Source organism: Ambystoma mexicanum, chromosome 6q (assembly GCF_040938575.1).
Source record: "Ambystoma mexicanum isolate Mex_15411 chromosome 6q, UKY_AmexF1_1, whole genome shotgun sequence".
NCBI lineage: Eukaryota > Metazoa > Chordata > Amphibia > Caudata > Ambystomatidae > Ambystoma > Ambystoma mexicanum.
In genome coordinates, this window is record NC_090937.1 from 705,904,672 (window position 1) to 705,927,020 (window position 22,349).

Sequence of the window (22,349 nt, forward strand, 5' to 3'; positions counted from 1 at the left end):
CCCTTCCTAGCAGAATTATTTAATGAAATCCTGGAGACCGGGAAACCTCCAGACTCATTCGCTAAAGCACTCATAACTGTCATCCCGAAAGAAGGGAGAGACCCCAAAAAATGTGGATCATACCGCCCCATTTCCCTGATCAATCTAGACGCGAAGATATACACAAGGGTCCTGGCTGCTACAATTGAGTCATTCATGCCCCGCCTCATCCACCCTGACCAAGTTGGCTTTATATTGGGCCGCCAGGGTGCAGACACCATGCGTAAGACCCTGCACCTGATACATGCCTCCCACAACCTGGATACTGATCCTTCATTATTTTCCATCGATGCAGAAAAGGCGTTCGATAGGGTTGACTGGGACTTCCTGATGGGAGTCCTTCGCAAGATTGGTATGGGCCCTAAACTTAGAAAGGGAATCCAGGCAGTTTACTCGAGGCCCACAGCTTCGGTATTTGTAAATGGGACATGTTCTAGGTGGTTCCGATTGAAGCGAGGAACCCGACAGGGATGTCCATTATCGGCCATCTTGTTTGCCCTATCGCTTGAACCCCTGGCGCATAAAATACAATCGGACCCCAGCATAGAAGGGATACACCTGGGTCATACTGAACACAAACTGGCATTATATGCTGACGATATACTCCTTCATGTGGTCAATCCCTCCAGATCCATCCCACGAGTTATATCTCTCCTTGATGAATATGGCCAGTTATCAGGGTTTAAGGTCAATCGATCCAAATCCATACTGTTCCCCCTCCAGGGCACACCAGAAGCGAGTGAAACAAAATATTCCTCCCTTGGATTGATGTTAGAACATGACGCTATGCAATAATTGGGGATTAAAATTACGAAACGAATAGACACCCTACATGAGGCAAATTTCCCAAAACTCCTTGCGAGATTCCATGCAGACCTAGCCAGGTGGGACAAACTAACCATCTCGTGGCTTGGCAGACTTAATGCTATAAAAATGACATGCCTCCCGAGGTTCTTCTATCCCTTTCAGATGCTCCCCATTAAAATTCTGGAACGATACTTCGCCGAGGTCTGAAAAGCAACCCTAAAGTTTTTGTGGCAGGGGAAGAAAGCCAGAATCGCCTACCGCATATTGACACTGCCCAAAGACAAAGGAGGGCTAGGCCTTCCCGATCTTAAGAAGTACTATGTTGCGGCTCAACTTCGAGTGCTCATCCCTCACTTACGCAACCATAAAGTGCCTCAGTGGATAGCTATGGACAACCACTATCTAGACCCAGCGACACTCTCAGAGTGGCTATGGTCCCCAAGAAAAAGAGTCTTGAGGAAGACAAGGGAGCATCCGCTTTTTGCCACTTTATGGGAAATATGGAGAGAGGGCCCAGACATGAGAGAAATCACGACGTGGCCGTCCCCCTTGAGTCACCTGTAGTCCCCGGGCATTAATAACTACATCCCCAATGTTGAAAGATTCCAGGCGTGGTATGAGGCGGGACTAGAGAGGGTAGGACAGCTCCTCCAAAGTGATTCCTTCATCACTCTCCCGGAACTGACAGAGGCCCTTAATATAGGCGTACAATCCACCTTCCATTATTTACAGATCAAAGGGGTCCTAACGAAGGCGGCATGGAAGGCAAAACTTAGTAGAGAACTCACCCCCTTCGAAAAGCTTGTGGACTCCAAAAGTGACAGGAAAGGCCTGTTTTCCGCCATGTATAAATTACTCGTAGAAGAGGTTGGAGGGAACACACTTAATCTCAGGACGCGTTGGGAGAAAGACATGGGCTTGGAAATAGATGAACACATGTGGGATAATATGTGCCACATGGCAACGCGCACATCCATATAGTGCCAATACAAGCTCCATTCCATCAAACTTTTGCATCGCTGGCAGTATGACCCCTATAGACTATCCAAAATGTACCAGTCATCCCCCCCCTCTGTTGGCGTGAATGTGGACAAGTTGCAGACTATTGGCACAAGTGGTGGGGATGCCCTAAGATTAAGATCTATTGGGATGAGGTCTTGGGGTGGATTAGACACCTGGACGGGATTCAGAGAACAGCGGACCCTCATCTAGTCCTTTTCGTTTAGAGAAAATAGACGATGAGTGGAAGAGAGTACAGGGCTTGGCCCCCCCATTTCTTGCTTGCAGCCCGAGCCTTAGTAGCCACCAAGTGGAAATCAGCTATGACCCCAACCGAGACTGAATGAATAAACATTGTAATGAACATATGCACCATGGAAAAAATCACAGCCTCACTCCACGGTAGAGCAACACAGTGTGAGACCCTGTGGTCCGACTTTTTATCCAAACACACATCAAACAGACATCCACCCTAGCGGGGACCAAGTCCAATGTCCGTGTGGCTCGAATGGGTCCCTCCCCTCTTGATGCTGTCCCCCCTCCGCCCACCACTTTGATCCTGTTCACATACTACCGACCAGACGACATCCAAATCAAGACAGGATAGGAAGCCCTCCCTATGCAGAGCCCCTGCACACATGACATCGAAAAAGTTTCAAGCTGTGACAATGACCACATGACCATACAAGCACGACTCCTTGGTAACACGACTTCCTAGTCCATGGGGGGTGGGGCGAAAGTGTAAGAGAATGAAGAAAACGAGGGATCCAAGTAAAACGTTTTCACTGTTATTCAGTTTGATTCATGGTCACGAAATTGTGCAATGTATTCTGGTTTTATTTCCACCTGTTTAAGGCCTATGAATCCATATGTAACTTTTTCTTTTGTTTCTTTTCCATTGAGAAATTGTTGTGTTAAAACTCAATAAAAACCAAATTTTTAAAAAGAAATAGTCAAAATAAAGGGCCGCCGTGTAATCCTTTATTGCCACTTGGTCCTAAACGTGCACACTATAAAACACTTTCAAGCACCCCTCGCTTTGACGATTAGCAAGCCTTGCTTGTGTCGTAGAAGTACTGCGCGTGGGAGGCAAATGTTGCCGTGCCCCCTTCTGATATTGCACCTGCAAAGCTCTAACACGTGGTTTGCGTTGGCAGCTTTGCACACGACAGTGAGGGCTCTGCTTACCACTTTAGTAGTAGCATGTCTGTTGCTGGGGCCTCTGTGATGATGAATGCCAGGTGTGTGCAGATCCTGTTGACACACGTGCCCAAAACTGTGTCAGTACTATGCGGTTGGGGCCTTGGCAGCGACCTCAGAATGGTCACACACAACGTAAACAGAGTGGGCTGATTTTTTTTCTTCAAATTACGCTGTTGGCACAGAGTGACATCCGAATGGCGGCGTGCCCCACAGCAATTAATGGCAAGGAACAGACACTAGGCGCTGTGCAGCCCGACAACAGCACGCATTCAGCACGGTGGGAGTTATGGTGTGCCACGCTGTGCGAATATCCGCATTTCATGTTCAATATTTACTACTGCACTGCTGCAAGGGAAGGCAGGAATGTTAACACCAACTAGAGAAAATACTATCTTCAGAAAGGGAAAATATACCCTGAGCGGGATGGAGAAGCACTAGTGCATGCTGTGGTTTGCCCCATTAATTAATATCGAATAGTCTGCCACTAGAAAAAGACATCCACATCATGTAAAGGGCATGTGCAGCTTTATATGGACCAGGTAGGTTTGTTCTATCTGTAAAGGCATACAACAAGCGTGTACCAAGCATATTCATTCATTCATTTTGTTATTTGTATAGCGCCTTTCACCATGGTCCCAATGCACTGTTGGTTGAACGCCCTCGGAGGGACCGAAGTCCAAATTTGGGAGAATTGGGAGGTGCTATTATGCCTGTGTGCATTTCAGCCATTAAAGTTATATGAGGGTGGCCAAGACCCTGCTTCTCGCACACATCTGAATGGCGTGTATGGGCGCAACAGAGGTAAACTATGATCTAAACAGGGTGGATTGTGTTAAAGGAGGTAAAGAATTATGTGGGAAGCTACAGTTTGAATTTTTTGTCATTAAAGGCAGCTTCATTCTTATGGCAGAGGCGTGTTACATGTGAGTGCAGGGTGTGTGGAATGAGCCTGTGCCTTCTGCTAAATTACGAAGGTGCGGTGTGCGAGGGGAGAAATGGGTTATATGTACAAACAACGTTTCTATCTATATACAAAGAGCAGTGCTACTGAAATGTGAACAAAATTAGGAAAATGCCTCGATTTAAAAGGGGTGCAGGGCCTGAAGCGCGCAAACATTCAGTGAATTTTAGAAAACATCTGGTGCAATATATGGCTACCTTACACAATTAGGCCAGATGCAGAATGTCTTATGTTATGCTAACTTATTCCGCTCACCGTTACCACCAACTGGAGAGGTCTCCAGGTGCTCACGGGGCTCTGCAAGACAGAGGATGTGGCTGTGGGACTATGCTGAATGGTTGGGGCAACCCAACCTGTAGATGGGAACATTTGGAAAAAGTGACTTGTTAAAATTAATATTTTCGTATTCTGCAGAGCGCCCAATGCACCACTTTTTGAACTCTGGGTTCTTTTGTAGTTTTTTTGGGAGGCGCTGCTGGGGCCTGGACCAAAATGTACACGACCACCTGCCCAATATGGTCCACCTTTGAAAAAGGAATGCATTAACGCCAGCCTCTGCTTTTCAAGCTAAGTGTAGTGCGTAAGATTCTATGGGATCAAACAGCTTATAACAGTTGATAAAAGCTGGCGGAGTCTATAGGAATGCACGTTAAATGCCTCAAGCTAAGCATACATAGAGGGAGGCATTTACACTTCTTAGCGCTACGAAGTGCAACAACATGTATATAACCCTGAGGCCATCCCGGAGTTGCATATATTTTTGCACTTTCAAGAAAATAAGGGTTTATTTGGCATCAAGGCATCTTTTAAATCTGCCTCTCTCCAAGCACATTGAAACGGCCCTTGCAGGCAAGGAATTAGGATACTATGGAGAACGAGATCATGGGAAGGGTAAGAAATCCTGTATCGCACCCCAAGTATGAGTGTCAGATAATATGTTATGCCAAGAGGGGAAGATCGCACATTCCAAAGGTCTTGTTGTAATGGACTCTCGTGTGGCTGCCACAAAGTTCCAATCAATGTGCATGACAATTAAACACCGAGAAAATTGGCAACCCTGCCAAATCCATTGTGGGTTTGGAGGGTCCTTTGATTGACTTCATAAGGAATACCATTCGGTAATTGTTCAACAACACATGGGTTCATGGACTCTGGGATTGTCCAGACCAAGGAATAACCAACATCTGGCAGGTATGTCAGGTGTAACTTGCAGCCAAGATAGTAGAACAAAAACCCGTACAGGCGAGGAAGATACTATTCCAACAGAGCTCTGTGTCTTCCCTACTGCAGAAGAATATTTGGTGGCTGACCAGGATACTCAGATTCCAAATGAGCTATCACGGAGCGGGCTGAACAACATAGTTGATATAAACAGGGGTTGCGGCACTGGGTACCAGCAAAGCCTCAACACAAAACACAATAAGGGCTAAATTCGGAGCCCTGATCAATTGAAACTCTCACACCATTTCCTTTTCACCAGAGATATTGAGGGCATTACTAGAATACAGCCACTCCCACACAGACCTCATCCAATTATAAACCCCTTCTCTAGCTCCTCAAAGCACTCCAACCACTAAGTGCTATATTTCATTTAGAGAAGGAAACTTCCTTGTGCAGTGCCCGTCACATGAGTGGGTTGGGCTTACTTCCGAAAACCTTCTAGTTGATGGCCATATTTGTTCTGGATTGATGCGTGTTCCGGGGATACAGAATCTGTGAGAGCTAGCTAAGGTTGGTAGGTCAGTGGAAGTGCCAGAAAGGGGCCAAAATGAGGCCAGGGGAGGTGAAGAGGTGAGGCACGTGCGGGCAGTTGCAAGCAGCCCTTGCATGCTTTCCCCGGGAGGTAACGCCCAAGTGGCCGAATTAGGGTGTTGCACCACAGATGGTTTAGTTGGTTGGTGCAGTATTTTGAATACCTCTGTAGACCTTTCATGACTTTGCTAATTCTGCCTCAGAGGTATTCTTTCTTCTTTCACCAAATTGGCATGAATGCAATTTGCATACAATTTTGTCTGATATCCGCTATCATCCCAGAATTCTGTGCTGCCATAGTGGAGCGCTTGCTCAATGGGACACCACGCTATGCAAATGACCTTTGATCCATTGAATTAGTACCTGGTGCGCCGCTACTATGGGAAACACTCAACGTGGATTGGCTCCATTGCAAGCCTTACCACAGTGTAATCCCATTTATGCATCGGCGTGCATCTCACACTGGGTCTCAAAGCCTCCTCACTCACCGCTGTATGCTGCCATTTCTATGAAAAAACGTGCATAAGCTGCGAGGCTGCCAAAACGGGCTGCAGCTTCCAAATGTTCTCACATCCCACTACATTACCTCCCCATTCATTACTACGGATCAACTTGGCCCTAAATGGCGCCCTGTTGATCCGTAGTAATAAAGCAGTATGCGCATTCTAGTCTCTCTAGAACTAACGCGTACTGCAGCAGCCTTATTTTCAAACGGCACAAACAAATGCTGATTGAAAAATATAACAATACCATTAGTATCCTGGGGCTAAAAAAAACTGGAATACTAACGGCAATAAGCCCCTCCCAGCGGGCTATTACCACGTAATGGTAATGCCCCCGGGGCCTTCGTTAAGGCCCTCACTATGTGCAGGCCTATAACTATGGGCCCCGGGGGCATTACCGTAGGCGGTAAAAGCCTGCCGGCTCGGGGCTTATTGCTGCAGTAAACTAGGAAAAATGAATTTGCAAACTCCCATGTAGTGACTAGCGCACTAATCCAGTCAAGTCAGGAGGAGAGGACAGACAGTTTCTACTTTGTGGCAGAATTCCATGAGTGGGAGGATTTGCCGCAGCTGTAGAGTTGGTAGGGAGCATTCTTGACACTTGAATCATGGTCGGTAGTATGAGGTCACTACTGAATCAAAGGTGACCCAAATGTGCTGGAGTAGGTGGAGAACTGGTAGTGCCTCAATCCTAGGGAAGGTTTGAATATTTGTTTTGGCCGCAGATCACTATTTCAGTCTTGCCTCCTTTAAGGTATTAGAAGCTGTGGGTCATCCATTTGAATGCCTAATTACCAGAACAATCCAAATGGCAGGCCTATGCCTCACAGCAACCTACAAAAAACGATGCTGTGATCCCAGTGCTAAGAAATGTGCCTTTACATGAGGGCCCAAATAACCTTTAAAGCCCTCTCGCTCAGTGTACATGCTGGAATGGCACTGCCCTGGCACCGTCTTCAGTACTATGGGGACAACCAGGCATTTGCCCTCTTTGTTCTTTAGCAATGCGTGCACAAAATTCACTTTGTTTGTATGGACATAGGCATCATTTTACCAGGACTGCACTTGTATGTTGCAATGCAATCACGATTATGTGTTGCATCTCTCTGTCTCTTCTGCTGCCAGCGCCCCCCCCCCAACTGCATGTAACATTGTCTCTGTATGGAGCAAGAGACAATGTTAGGAATTAAATGAGCCTTTCCCACACCCCTAGGCGCTTTAGAGTGAGTGAGTCCCATAGGTAGATGTGCGATGTACCTGGGAGGAAGAGGGCTGTGCTAAGGAACCTGACGCAAACACAATATTGCATAAATTATTGATGTATAGGCTTAGTGCACGCATATAAAGAGGTGCCATTTTGTAGTTATGGTAGACACATCCAGCCTTGCATGGCCGCGCGGTAAACATAGGCCCAGCAGAGAAACCTGAACAGGCCCACACGCTGAGGGCAGACGAATCTGCGCTGCTGAATCCCATAGAAACATGCTTTTGTTCTTTAACTGTTGCAATTACTCGTTATCCCAGAGAGGAATGCGCCCTGCAAGGCCATGAGACAGCACCAGGCTCCTCGCGGAACAGATTCATCACACAGGCCACCAGCAGCCCTCCAACCCCCACTCAGCCCACCAGGAGTAATGGCACCCACCACTGACCCAGTCCAAGACCACTGAATTCCCTGATAGTCGGTGACCCAGGGCTACCAACCACAACACCAATGGGCTTAAAAGATCTAAAGCGAACATGACTATTCCACCTTACACCAAAAATCCACCCTTTGTAATACGAGGTACAGGGAGGAATATATTATAGCTCAAAACGAGGGTGGAAGCCTTGGGTGTGGGGAGGGCGTTATGAACTGGGCAAAGAATGTGTGGGTCAGCATGATCATGTTCCTACGCCCGTGCCAGTCCCCAAGTTTCTCGGGTGCATGCCATAATGATGTAGTAGAATTTTCTTGCAATAGTAACTCTGTAATAACAACATGTGAAGTGCCTGACCTTCTGTCCCCAGAGAGATGAGCCCAGGCAACCGCACGTGAGAGAAGACAGACAGGCGAGACTGGAACCAATCACAGCCTGGCATCTGCTATGGAGCAGGCCCATGTATGCAGACTAGCCATGCAGATTTGTACTATATAGTGATGACGCAGTGATGCCTTATAAGCTTATGTTTGTAGCACTTGGGGCCAGAAAGTTCTCGAGCATCAGAGTTCTTTGCTTGCACCCTTATTTTTGTGTGATTAAACTTTTATCCTTGCAAGAAATCTCTTGGCCTTTTTTCCTAGTGGATTCTATTTTTTCTGGCGTGAGCGTACAGGTGGTTAACAAATGGTAATGTAATGTAAAAAAGAATGTATAAAGCGCACCTTCACCAACTGGGGTATCATGGCACTAAGGGTCAAGAGACTAAGGGTTACCAGCAAAGAAAAGAGAAACTGAGCGCCCAGAAAGCCAGATTAGGCTGTAAAAAGATGGGTTTTCAACACCTGATGAAAGGAGAGATGATTCTCTGTGGTGCACAAGAACAGAGAAAGGGTGTTCCACAGCCAGGCTGCTGCAACAGAGAAGGACCGGTCATCCACGTGTGCCACCTAGAAGCGGGGGACTGTGACCCTCGGGGAAGAGGCAGAGCGCAGTGACCGGACAGGGATGTAGGGTCGAAATTTCACCTGCAGACATCTCAGCCCTCTGCTGTAAAACGCTAAATGGACCACGCAAAGGGCTTTAAATTGAATATGGTTTGGTGACCGGAAGCCAGTGTAGTTTCAGCAAAATCAGGATAGTTGGGCAGAATCAGGGAGCCCCCACTGCTAAACGGGCGGCAGAATTCTGCAGTGTTTGCAGCCACTGGAGAAGATAAGATGGCTGTGCCAGATACAATATGTAACAGGAGGAACTGCCCTATTAGTGGAAGGACTAAGGGCTCTAAGTATATGAAACGAAAATGCGTCCTGCCACTTAGCGTTTACAGCATCTCATCATTCGTAGATGCCAGAAGTTATTTAGAAAGTACATTAGCTTTAAACATTTTGCTCATAGCACCCAGTCTCAAGGTTATTTTTTGTTTGCAGCATCAGTCTACAAGCATACAAGAACACACTGTGTTCTTTTCTAAGCAGCTTTGTTTAATTAGCTGTAAGTTGACTTTCTAAATTTTAGCTTTTTACTTTTTCATTTTGTATTTTTGTATATCACATACACAGTAGAATAGATGTACAGATTGGTGTGTTCTTAGTTCAAAAGATACATACATACTTAAAAATATACAGTGCAAACCAAACAATAGCATGTGAGGTATGGAGACCATCAATCCAAATTAGAAATGGTCTAGTTTATGCATTATTCCCTTTTGCAAATTTGATGATTAATCGTGATTTGTGTATTTCTAGGGCACATGTCCTATGCATGTGTCCTTGTTTGAAACCTAACATAGGTTAAAAAACAGAGAGAAAGAAGGTGACCAATCCAAAGGCCAGATACAGCGCATTACAATAGTCAAGCGAGCCGGAGGAGGTGATCGAAGATGAATGGGTAAATAGGGCAGAACTTTCCAGAGTATGCAAAGTTTAAAGTGAACTGATTAACAAACTGCACTAATCTCATTCTGCATAGTGAGTCAGAAAGCTTAACCCCCACATTTTTGACAACTGAGGATGGAGTAGGTAGGGTACCGAGTTCCGTGGGCCAGAAGCCAAGGACCAACTGAAACACAGCAGCGTGGAGCCAACTACCAACACCTCCATGTTGATGCCATTGAGAAGAAGCCAGTTTAAGCCCATCCAGAGATGGATCGCCAGAAGGCAGGTGCGACGGCAGTCGGCAGAAGCCAGAAGAGACAAGTCATGCCGTACCAAGATTTGAGTGTCGTCATCATATGAGAAACACCGAAAACAGAAAGAGTGAATCAAGTGAACCAGAGGCTGAATATATAAAGAGGAGAGGAGATAGAGCAGAACCCTGAGGGACACCACATGTGAGAGGTGATTGTGACCAATCAGTAAGGAATGAGGCAAACCATTCCAGGTCTGGCCCGAAAGACTGGCAGAGGACAATCTCTGCAATAAGATGTCATGGTACACGGTGTCAAATGCGGTAGAGAGATCGGTGCCGTCCTGATCCACGATCTGGGCCAGGTCATTAGCCACTGCCACCAGGACCGATTCGGTTCCACGGCTGGTCCGGTATCCTGATTGGAAGGGATCGAGACACCCAGAATCCTCAAGGCCAGAACAGAGGAGCTGGGTGACCAGAGCTTCCAGGAGCTTCATAGGAAAATCGAGAAGAGAAATTGGAAGAAAGTTAGAGAGAATGGAGGGATCAAGATTAGATATTTTAAGAAGAGGAAGAATGAGAGCTAGGGATGTGAGCGGACAAAAAGGAGGCATTGACCGCCGCTGTCATGAGGTGCAAAATGCTGGGGCAGATATCCTTCAAGATGCTACGTGGGATAGGTTCAGCAGGAGAGGCCGATTTAAGGGCAAGACAGACTCAGGGAGAAAAAACTGGAAAGGAGGCCCAACCAGGTGACGGTAAATTGGGGGTGCCTATGCCTGCAGGAAGTGAACCCAAGTCGTCGGTTTCAGAGATTTTCTTGCAAATAATAGACATTTTTTCATCAAAGTAGGTGGACAAAGAATTGTAAAGACTTTGCAAGGGAGCAACAATATATTGCATCACTTAAGACATGAATGGTTACAATTGACAGTGTGCTGTCTCTTATGAAAGCGTTTGAAAATACATATTTTAGAATGGTCGCGTCAACCTTTTCTATACTAGATGCCTTTAATAACTTAAACATGCTCAGAGTTTATGGTGTTGGAATAATTTTACCTGAAAGTGGGAATAATACAGGGTGCGTAGATTTATGACAGTGGCATTCAAATGTTTGCATGCTGAGCCCCCCTTCAGTAACAATATTGTTATTAAGCCCCCGTGCCCCACTCCCTGGAGTAAAAATAGTGTTGCTGGGCCGCCCCAGATGCTATATCTGCTTATATTTTCTATTGAAAGCAGTCACTTTACCTGCTTTTTAAAGAGCCGTGCGCACCCCCGCTAACCCTCCTTCGGGCTCCCCCAGGGGGGCCAGCACCACAGTTTGAAGACCACTGATATGTGAACGTGCAGATTTATTCTCCTCTGAAATGTTGTGTGCAGTGGGGCAGTGCTTCGGGTTAACTAGCAACCTGTTGGCGGTATTGCCAAATGGAAATGTTTCACATTCATCCTGGTGTAAAATATAATATAAAAGATATCCTTGTTTTTGGTGTCTGAAGACATCCTTGAAATCCCATCTCCAGTATCCACCTTTGGCAGCACCGCCGCATGTGAAGACCCACAGACTAGGGACCCTGATCTTGCCTTGTGAGGGTCTCTTTTTCAGCCGCCACATTCTTTTTGATGGAAGTATGACATGCATCCCACTTCACTGCAGCGGCCAATGACCGGCTGGAAAATCTCCACGTCTCTGTCGATCTCATGGGTGTTATTCAAGGGTGTTATTCCCCCCCCCACCCCCAATTTTCGTGGCACCATTTTGGCAGGGGCCCCTATCCTTTAGATGCAATGTCCCCTCCCCCCTAATATTTTCAGCAAAGTTACTCCACTGGTCGACCTGTCCAGTGACCAAAGGCTGCACTATTTGTTGGTGCCACATGAGGTAGACTATTGTGCTCAGTAATTTAAAAGGTCAACTGTCACAGCTTGGATGGAACAGGTGTGTGAAAGACGCTTATGGATGGATACCTTGGCATAATCGGAAGTCGGCACCCATGCCCAATGGTACCCACACCCTACCTGTACACTATCAACATGCCCATTAGATTCATCATTCGTTGCCATTAAAACGTAATGTATGTGCATTCCACAGGACGGGATCACATCTAGCACCCGGGATATCGGATTAAGCAATTGCCATGGACAGTTCTAGAGAGGACTGGGTGCATATGATTTGCAGCACAGATCAGGTGCAACAAAAGACGGGTGATGACGCAAGCACTCTACAGCCATGTTGGGAATTGGCGGGCCTCGCTCAATGTACTGTCTGAGATCTTGCAAAGAAATGGATCTCAAAGAGACCACTGTACCCAATGACTGTGAGGGGCTCCATCGAATGGGTGGGATTATCTCACAATTAGATTTAGAATAGTGGTCTTCAAACTGTGGTGCCCACAGAATGTCTAGGGGGGGTGCAAGGCTCTTCAAAAAGGGATATTGTGACTGCTTTTAATAGAGACTATTAGCAGCTATGGCTTCTGGGGGGGGGTTGCAACAATATTTTTACTCAAGAGGGGGTTTGCCATAAAAAAAGTTTGAATACCACTGATTTAGAAGAACCTAGTGAGGCTTTGGAATGGAGCGTGCACAGGGAAATAGACGTCCTACCCACGGCCCTGGGTGAATGCATTCCAATAAAGATACATAGAGTTATAGATTGGTGGCTATCAATTACAGTGATACACTAGCTCTACTTGCCAGTGAGTGAAGGAGTGCCCCAACCCCTCAGCAACCTTCCTCTACTGACCACGCCCCTCCCCATGCCAAACCTCTCATAGGGTTACAGAAATGTAAACTGTATCTATGTACATATTTGCCCCAGGCCTTTCGTGTTTGAATATGTATGTCCTGTTCTCAAGAACCTCGCCGTAGTTGATGGTCCCTTTACATTACCACCTTCATCGCCTGGTTTACTTCATTCCTTGTAATGACACACATTGTAAAGGTTCACTACCCAGGGAATGCCTCCTCATTCTATAATGCTTGCAATGTACTTCAGGGCTGTTCGAAATGACAGCTTCCTCTCAATAAATGCAAATTACACAGAGGGAGTCCAAGTGGCATCACGGTACAAGACCACTTTACATGAAATCGAACAGACAATGGCAAAACGGGTGTTAAAATGGTGGTAACTCCATTACCGCCATGTTACTGCTGCATTACTGCACCGCTGAATTCCAAGTGCGGATGTAAAGTGAAGGATTCACCTCCAGCAAATCATTGGAGGTAGATACCCTAGTTTACCTTCAATAATCAGAAGATTTAGCACACAGGATAACCTCTGGCAGGAAATGTGCCAGAAATCCCCATGGATTCTTATGGACTCCAAAGGTGGGATACATAACAAGACTCATATAATCCCATGCTAGTGCACTGGACCGAAGCGAGGAGGCGGTGAATGATTTTGCTGGTAAATTGGCGAATTACTGTCCCTGTAATGCCAAACTAGTAACGAGGCCCAACGAGCGCCAAGCAACTCTGAGGTGGAATACACTCGTGCAGGGACCCCCTGCATCTCATCGCCACCTCCTCTGCTCTATCCCCATTAAAAAGCATTGCAGCGGGTGCAGAGTAGAGGCACGATGGGAACTTCATACAATATAAAAAAAAGAAAACCTCCCCCTCCTCCCACAGCAGGGACCATGAAGAAGAAAATACTTGCACCCCCTGTATTTCCCAGCAGTTAAATATGGATATGGATTCCATAAGCGTGTGCCATGGTGTCACAGTAGGAAGATGCAGCTTTCAGAAAGGGAAATAGTTGCTAATGGCTCTACAACAAACTCCCAATAATCCGTAGACTTCCTGTCTTGTGCAGCAGGCGAACGCAGTGTGCGCTTCGGGAGCGCATTCCCTGTGGCTGCTCCCCAACAAAGGACGCCGGGCGAGGCTCCCAGCCTCCCCGGCTGACGCGCAGGCACGCGGAGGGAGGCCTTCCCGGGAAGCACGCGGCCCTGTCCAGTGCTTAAATGGTGCTTTCATCTGGTGATCTTTCAAGGCAGCCTGGGTGGCCACAGAAAGCACTTGACATCTTGATGCACTTCAGCAGTTTTACATATACACAAACTTTGTAGAAAAATAAATGTGTCATTCGTCAGCACATATGTTAGTGGGGGAGGCGAAGGGGGCAGTGGGCCCGTAGCAGCTCCAGCTCCCGTGCTGCCCACGTTGAATCCGCGCTCTGGTAGCGTTTTTTTTCCCCTACCTTTTCTCTCAGATGTGGGCGCGTTTTTGTCTGGCCCAGCAAGTATAACGTGCACTTGAGAGAAGACGCTAATTGTTGGCGTCGGTTCCGGCCCCTTCCGCTATCTGATCGGGAGTCGCCGGCCAGCAGGCGGCCCTGGAAGTCCTTCCGCTTTTGGGAAGGTGATTAAGAGGCAGCGCAGCTGGCCCGGGCAGCCTCCGCAAGGCCTCCGCAGTTTATAAACGCAATACTAATGTTTTCATTTTTGGATAAGCTTAGATACGCGTCGAGCCACACCAAAGGGAGCCCGGCAATTTCTGCTGCACTGCGGCCTTAGCTCAACAGCAAAACGCGAGCTTGCGAACTAGACATCCCACTGGTCTATAGCTCATCTCCGCCACATCGATTCTGATTTAAATGTTGCCGAAACTGCGTTTCTTGTTTTGAAATGGCAATGCAATGTGTCCAGTGACGTGCACGATGTCGGTTAAGGGTGTGATGCAGGCAGGGCTCAAGTCGAGGGACCACGCGTGTGGACGGTCCGCCCACTTGTCTAAGAGGAGGGACGCCGCCCCCTGTACTTTAAGGAATTAAAAACAAATATTTTCTTTACACACTTGCAATGTGCAGCTTCACGGCTGGGGTTTGAACCGGGTCGCGCGCAACACTGTTATCCACTAGACCAGAAGCAGTCTGTATACAAACACCATTAAATGTCTCCTATGCACACTTTCTGTGGTGTCACTTCCCAATGCGTGCCGCGACGTCCCCGCATTTTTTATTTAGGCCTGAGCACTGGATGCAGGAACCCACCGCCCTCCCACTGGATTGTGAGTTGCTATGTCTGGGATTGGACTTTGAGGAGTGTTACACGGTAGATGTGTTTCTCCACACACCTGTGCACATGGCATCTATATTGCCGGGCAAGGCACCACACCAATCAGTCACAGCTTTGCCCTTCAGTGCGTCCTCGTTAACTAGGTTTTCAAACGGATCTTAAACTTCCTGCAACCCCCATCCCCTCTCACCCCAATTAAAAGGCTGACACTCTCACTTCACTTTCAGGTTATGTGTTAGTAACTTCCGGGAAAGGCTGCTACAGGCTTTGATTAGTATATAAAAAAAAAACATGTCAAGGAGAATCAGCAAGTTCCGGCCTTTCCCCTGGTTTAGAATGGGCCTGCTACATCTGTTTCTATATGTAATATGCGTTATCATAGTGGACTTATGCCTACGATGCCCTCCTGAATATATAAATCACCCTTATCTACCCATATCCACTTACTCTCACACTGTAATCCAACTCTACTGCCCTAATTCCATCATGTATTATGCTTACAAGTCTAAAATGATTTACTTCTTGCATACATATATTAATTTACAAGTCTACAACTATCCCCGACTCATCGAGAATGTGCACACTTCTTAATATTCTTGTGTTAGGGACCTCCTTGACTGTACTGGTGAATTGTGACTTTGATATGTCTAGAAGATATAATGCTCCTTTGAGTCTACTCCTAGATCCCCACGTGAACTCCCGAAAACGATGCTCCTTGAGTCAAGTCCTTCTTCCCTTGTGAGCTCCAGAAAATAACACTCCTTTAAGTCTACTCCTGCATCTCTGTGTGAGCTCCAGAAAATTACGCTTTGAGTTTAGTCCCGCATCCCCATGTGTTCTCCAGAAAATGATGCTCCTTTGAGTCTACTCCGGCATCGCATGTGAGATCCAGGAAATTATGCTCCTTGAGTCCAATCCTGCATCCCATGTGAGCTCCAGAAAGTGGTGTTCCTTTGAGTCTAGTCCTGCATCCCACTTGAGCTCCAGAAAATGATGCTCCTTTGAGTCTAGTCCTGCTTTTCATATGAGATCCAGAAAGTGGTGCTCCTTTGTCTACTCTGGCATCTCATGTGAGCTCCAGAAAATGATGCTCCTTCAGTCTAGTCCTGCATCCCACGTGAGTTTCAGAAAATGATGCTCATTTCAGTCTAGTCCGGCAACCCATCTGAGCTCCAGAAAATGATGTGAAGGGTCTTCTCCTGCATCCCATGTGAGCTCCAGAAAATGATGCTTCTTGAGTCTAGTCCTGTATCCCATGTGAGCTGCAGAAAGTGGTGCTCCTTGGGTCTCCTGCATCTCCATTGAGCTCCAGTAACTGGAGGGCACTCTATGTTTCAAGAATGTTATGATTATTGTATTTGCTTTTTAGAAATTGAATACTTAGGTGATCTTTTTTTGAAGGAAAACTGCTACTTTAATTGTTCATAAGGATGACAAAAGTCATTGAATTATGGGTATCATGTTTCAGTAAGTGTGGTTCAAACCTGTCAATCAAGACGCCTCTTAGGGCCATGCACGTGTTACAGTAAACCACAAAATAAATATACATTAACTAAAACCGAAAAACTCAAACCCTCCCCCTAATTTTGGCCTTTTAAAAGGCTGCCTTGGGACCATGAGCGATGAGCAGCCAGTGACCACATAGCTCTGTGTCACAGGGACACCAGTTGTCCAGTCTTCTCCAAATACATAATAAACAAATGCATTCTGGCAGCTTTAGTCTTGGATAACTTCAGTGGAAAAGAAGGAACTGCTATGTAACTGATTTGGTGCCTTCCAGTACACTTAAGTAGGGGATGGAGAAACAAGGGGCACAGCAAAGTGGACAACACTGGCATACTTTAAGTAAAGCGCCTGCCTAGCGAACTGATGGGCAAAAGCAAGCATTGAAAAGAGTACACAGCGCTTCAATATGACGTGTGCTTACCTGGTATGTGAGCCTGGCATGAGTAGTAGAACTCCCGGCAGTAGTCTCTGCACAGCAGGGGCAGGATGAGTTCACTATCCGTTGCCTCCCCTCGCTCCCCGGGAGACTGGAAGAGGGCCTGTGCGTGGGGCGAGCAGTAGGCACACTTAATTTCATCCAGCATCTTCACACACTCTGTGTTGTTCGTGACAGAAAAAATCTGCAACACAAACCAGACAGAAATAAGCATGGGAGCCACACTGACTACCTAAATGGTGATGCATGGTCATTGCATTTTAGATGTGGGGGCGGTCTGGCGGGTTGTCATATGTCTGCTTTTTTATGACTAGCTACAGAGAAGAAGTCAGGCATAGCATGACGCATGACCAAAAATAAGTTATTTAGAGGAACATGTCTTGTTCAATTAACGGCCACAATGTACAAGCGTGTCCCACTCTGCTACAAGCTACTTGTTACAGTGGGTCTCTTGCTGGTCAGATAGCACAGTGAGCTAGGTGCTCACCCCTGCTATCTGTGCACCGCCTGCTGTGGCAGGTTTGAATCCCGGCACAGTCAACGTAGCCTTTCATCTGTCCAAGGTCGATACATTGAGGACCACTCAATGGGATAATAATGTTGTCTGTTAGTTTCAGCGCTCTGAGACCTATGGGTGTGTAGCGCTATATGAGAAATAAATTATTATTATTGTAGCTGGTATGTAGCTGGCAGCGCTCTTTCATGACCTCTGCACTTCGCTATCCCTCTCCATTCTCCCTCCAGTCCAACCCACTCGGACACACTCTGGATACCCTCATCCACTCTGATCTCTCTCCAATCCCCCCCTGCTGGTCACCCCACTATCCTGGTCAGACAATTCTCTCCTCTGCTCTCACCTGGGACCCCTTGACCCTCTGACTCCACAACCCCAAGCCCTGCCAACCTCATTCACGAACATCCGTCCGATGAAATGAGTGTCAGCTACTGCCTTCACATCCACCTTCATCCCCCGACCCCTCACCCCATAGTCCACCACTGACTCTGCTCTCAGCAACCTCCATCGGGCCATTATCAACACCCTGGACATTCTTGCCCCAGTCTTGAGGATGTGCCTGAAACCTGCCTGTAAGAGTAAAACTTGGTGCGACTCTGAACTAGCAGCCCTGAAACGCAAGTGCAGAGCTGCGGAACGGAAGTGGCAGACCTCTGGCTTACCCTCTGACAAACTGGCGTGTCGCCTGCTTCAAAGACAATAGAGACTTTCCATCTGTGCGAAGTAAGGGCCCACATCGAGGCGTGGGTTTCTGGTGCATCCAACATCTCGGCTGAACCCTTTAAAATCTGCAGGGAACTAGCCAGCTCGTCCACAGTCTCCTTTTCACCCCTCCCCTCCCAAGTCCTCTGCAACGCACTGGCCACTCACTTCACTACAAAAACTGAGGACATCCTGAGCAACTTTGCATCCCTCTCCATCGACCCCTACTCCACCCACTTGCCTCATGTGGTCTCCCATCCTCCCTCCTCCTCTCTCTCTCCTCCTTCGCCCCGGTCACACCTGATGAGACCACCAGAGTTGTCTGCCCCATGAAGGTCTCCTCAAACAGGTTTCACCCTGCTCCTCCAGATCTCTTGCCCCTGCACTCACTTATTTCTGCAACCACTCCTTTGCCAATGGCGCTTCCCCTCCTCCCTCAAGCACTCCCCTGTGCGCCCTCTCCTGAAAAAACCTTCAGCAGACCCCACCTGCTCAGCCAACTACCACCCTATCTATATCACACCCTTCCTTGGTAAACTGGCCTCCCCCAATTTACTTCTCATACTGAACTTGTTGGCGGTCTCCACGACCATTAACCTGGATTCCGAGCATCGAGAGGCACTGAAACTGCTCTTCTGAACACCCATGAAGTGCTCGCATCTCTGGACTCCAACTCCCCAGCTGTCCTCATTCAAGTCGATGTCTTCTCTGCCTTTGACACGGCCAACCACTCCATCCCCATAAAACGGCTCCATGATATCCTGGGTATCTCGGAGCGGGCACTGGACTGTCTGACCTCCTTCCTAACTGACCGCCCATCCAAGGTTATTCTGGGAACCTTTTCCTCCCTTATCTCTCTCCACCTGTGGTGTCCCCTAGGGCTCCAAACTCTCCCTGTAGCTCTTTAAAAAAACCTTGGTCCACGAGCACTCCTCATTTCCACCTTCTCAACTTCCAATGTTACACAGATGACACACAACTTTTCTTCAATCTCCCTGCGAACCTTATTACTTCTTCCATCATCCTGAACTGCCTATCTGCCATCCAGTCCTGGTGCGCTACCAACAAAATCTGCCTCAATGCCAGCAAGAGTGAGATCCTTCCTATTGGGACACCTGTTCCCTCTTTCTTCCCCTCACTCTGGCCATCCTCTATGGGCTCTCCCCCTTCTCCTTCATCTGAAGCCAAAAACATTAGAGTTATCTTCGACTCCTCCCTCTCCTTCCTCCCTCACATTCAAGACATTGCTAAGAAGTCCCACTTTCAACTTCTCAAAGGAATTCTCCCTTTTCTCACTTTTCCCCAGGAGCATAATGTTATCCGAGCCCTGGTTCTCTCTAGGCTTGACTACTGTAACAGTCTTCTCTTGAATCTACCCTCTTCCTCTCTACGACCCCTCCAGCTAATCCAGAATAGGGCAGTGAGTCTTATCCTTGGCCTCAGGCCCAGGGACTGCATCTCTTCTGCCCTAAAAACTCTTCACTGGCTCCCGGTTGCTACATGGATTAAATTCAAATCCCTCTCCATCATCCACAACGCTGTCTGCGGCTGGGGACCATGCTATCTGCAACTTGGTATTACTAACTATTCTCCCTCTAGACCTCTAGGTTCCTCTGGTACTAATTCTCTTTGTGTGAAGCGTTTCACTAGACATAGGTCTGGAGACTGATCTCTTGCTTCAGCTGGCTCCCTCTTGTGGAACAACCTCCTCCTTCCTCTTCGTCTTGAGCCGGACCTCCTCAAATTCCGGAAGCTCCTCAAGCCTTTCCTTTTTGCTCCCTTCTTCCCTCCTCTGCTAATCTCACAGTCGCTGTTATTGGTGGCCAGGGCCCTTATGTGTCCTTGGGGCCCCGGCCTCCCCACACCCAATCGCCTCAGCCTCTGCCTGCACACAGCTCTTTCCTCGGCACCCACTGGCCTATGACTTGTAGCCTTGCACTTACCCACTTATTGCAGCTCTATGCTCCCTAGCACTTGCAATACTTGGCACTTACTTCAGCTGCTCACCCACGAGCACGGACACTCTAGCACTTGCCTCCCACTCCCTCTTCCCCTCCTCTCTCTGCACTTGCACGTTCTGAATATTCACAAGGCCTAGTAAGTTTGGCTTTATCCTCCAGTGTATATATTGTTTTCAATCCCATGTCCCCTCCCTGTTGCCATGTGGGCGCTTTGAAACACAGTTTATACGCGCCTAACAAATGCACAATAAATAAAATACACACGAGTGACGAGTTTCTCACACAGGAAGATGTGCAGATAGCTACTCATGAAGTTTGTTTTAATCTTATGTTACTTTACATGTTAAGATGAATGGCTTACCCGAGCAGTGACCTGTCTACACTGGCCCCTGAGTCCTCTACTCGCACTGGTACAGGCTTTCTGTTGTGTATGCTCTACACATGCCACGTGGCCTCATTCCATACGTGGTGTCCTTGCTAAGCCTTTTTACCCGTGAAAAGAACAGGCATGGCTCCAAACTGCGTGTGCCGATCTGGAGCAGATCGGCAGCGCCCCAGGGGACGCAGCGCCCCAGGGGACGCAGTGCTGTGCCGCCTGTGCTCTAAAGTACTATATGGGTACATCCAGCTAAATGAAAACGTGACAATGTTCCACCACATTTGAACAAACAGCACTGCTACATTGGCATCGGAGTAGGCCCAAGGTCAAAGAGTCATGTCTTCACTTTAATATGAGGTGGGTTTGTATGGATAATGTCGGCAGGCCCCAGCAACAGGATGGGGTGACACTTTTGGGAGGTGTGGCAGGGGGTGAGAAAGGTTTATAGGGAATTCTGGTGCCCAGCGGCGTGGTGATGCCATTATTGGGCGCGGCCCAACACTGGTCGCCGCAGGAAGTCCACAGGTGAGCAGGGTCGTCTCGGGCATGGACCTATAAGAGTGGGAGCAAAGCGATGTTCGCCCTCTTTGTTCCGGCGTGCCTGAGACTCGGCACCTGAGATGGCTAGGGCCCTGCGCTCTGCCTTTTCCTGCCAAGTCACCCGTAATTTCCGAGGTAGGATAGGTGAATATAGGGCCTGGGTCTGAGCAGTATCTTTAGCAAATTGCATTGAAGGTGTGTTGGGTTTGCATTTTTGAGTCTCGCTTTTGTTTCGCTCAACCACATTCCGTTTTCTTCCCACTCACCTGCATACCTCTCAATAAACACTACTCGATTACAGACACGCAAAACATGCAACACCTCATCCATTAGAATACAGCTGAGACCCATGCAAAATTCGAACCAGCCAGTCATATTAGCGCCAAGATGCCCTCGGGTGAACGCTGCGCTATACAAATGCCCATCAAATCATTATCTGGCCCTTTAGACTTTTGTCACGGCACACACTCTTTCCCTGATAAGTATGGTTTGCTCCTAGGGACCTAGCCTCTCCCTACCCATATTCGTGTTGGCTAAAAAAAGTTAACTCCACAGTGCTTCAAGGCCATACCAATGGTAGTAGGCGCTATACAAGTGACATATAACATATACTGGACTCCAACGTTTGGGGACACAGGTAGAGAGATTTTCCTCCTAGTTGGCGGTCGAACCCTGACGCTCAACAGTGAAGCTCTCATGGCAGGCACTCACCAAACAGTGTTTATCCGGTAAGCGCACAGGGGCAGGGAGAACGGGGATGGGGGGATGGTTGGTTCTTTGGGGTCTCTTCATTCCCCTAACACCGTTCTCTGGGCCCGAGTAGATAGAAGCACTCCCTCCACCATAAGTGTGGGATGGGATACACAAGAGGGACGTTGAGGGTTTTATGATGCCATGCATATAATACTCTGGCATTTTGCAAGTAAATGACTTCCAAAATGATTCATGTGTTGTGTGTCTCTCCTTGGCCTTGCCGCCTGCATTTCCTAAAGGGGTTAGTTTTCATGCTCCTCTCCCCCACAGCGCTTTGAAATAGCCTTTGGGCGGAATGATCCATTATGTAAGAAACCTACGCGGGCACACACATCCCCAAACATGCCTACAGTTTCTTTGCATTCAAGAATGTGGCATGGGATTTGACTGTACTTTTGCCTACCAATGTATTGAATAGTTTATTATTTCTTGTGAGGGGCGCAGGCAGCAGCGTTCTCGCGTGTGAGCATGTGCGGGTGGACACATAGCGGCATCATTCT

The 22,349-nt window shown here is 47.6% G+C and overlaps 1 protein-coding gene across 1 annotated transcript in view; it reads right to left on the reverse strand.

The window, feature by feature from the left end:
- Positions 1-22,349, reverse strand: part of HHIP (hedgehog interacting protein) — a 272,593-nt gene that overhangs the window by 244,457 nt on the left and 5,787 nt on the right. Inside the window, exon 2 of the mRNA XM_069631219.1 lies at positions 16,986-17,184. Within this exon, the coding sequence (XP_069487320.1) occupies positions 16,986-17,184 (199 nt within the window). The remainder of the gene's footprint in view (positions 1-16,985; positions 17,185-22,349) is intronic.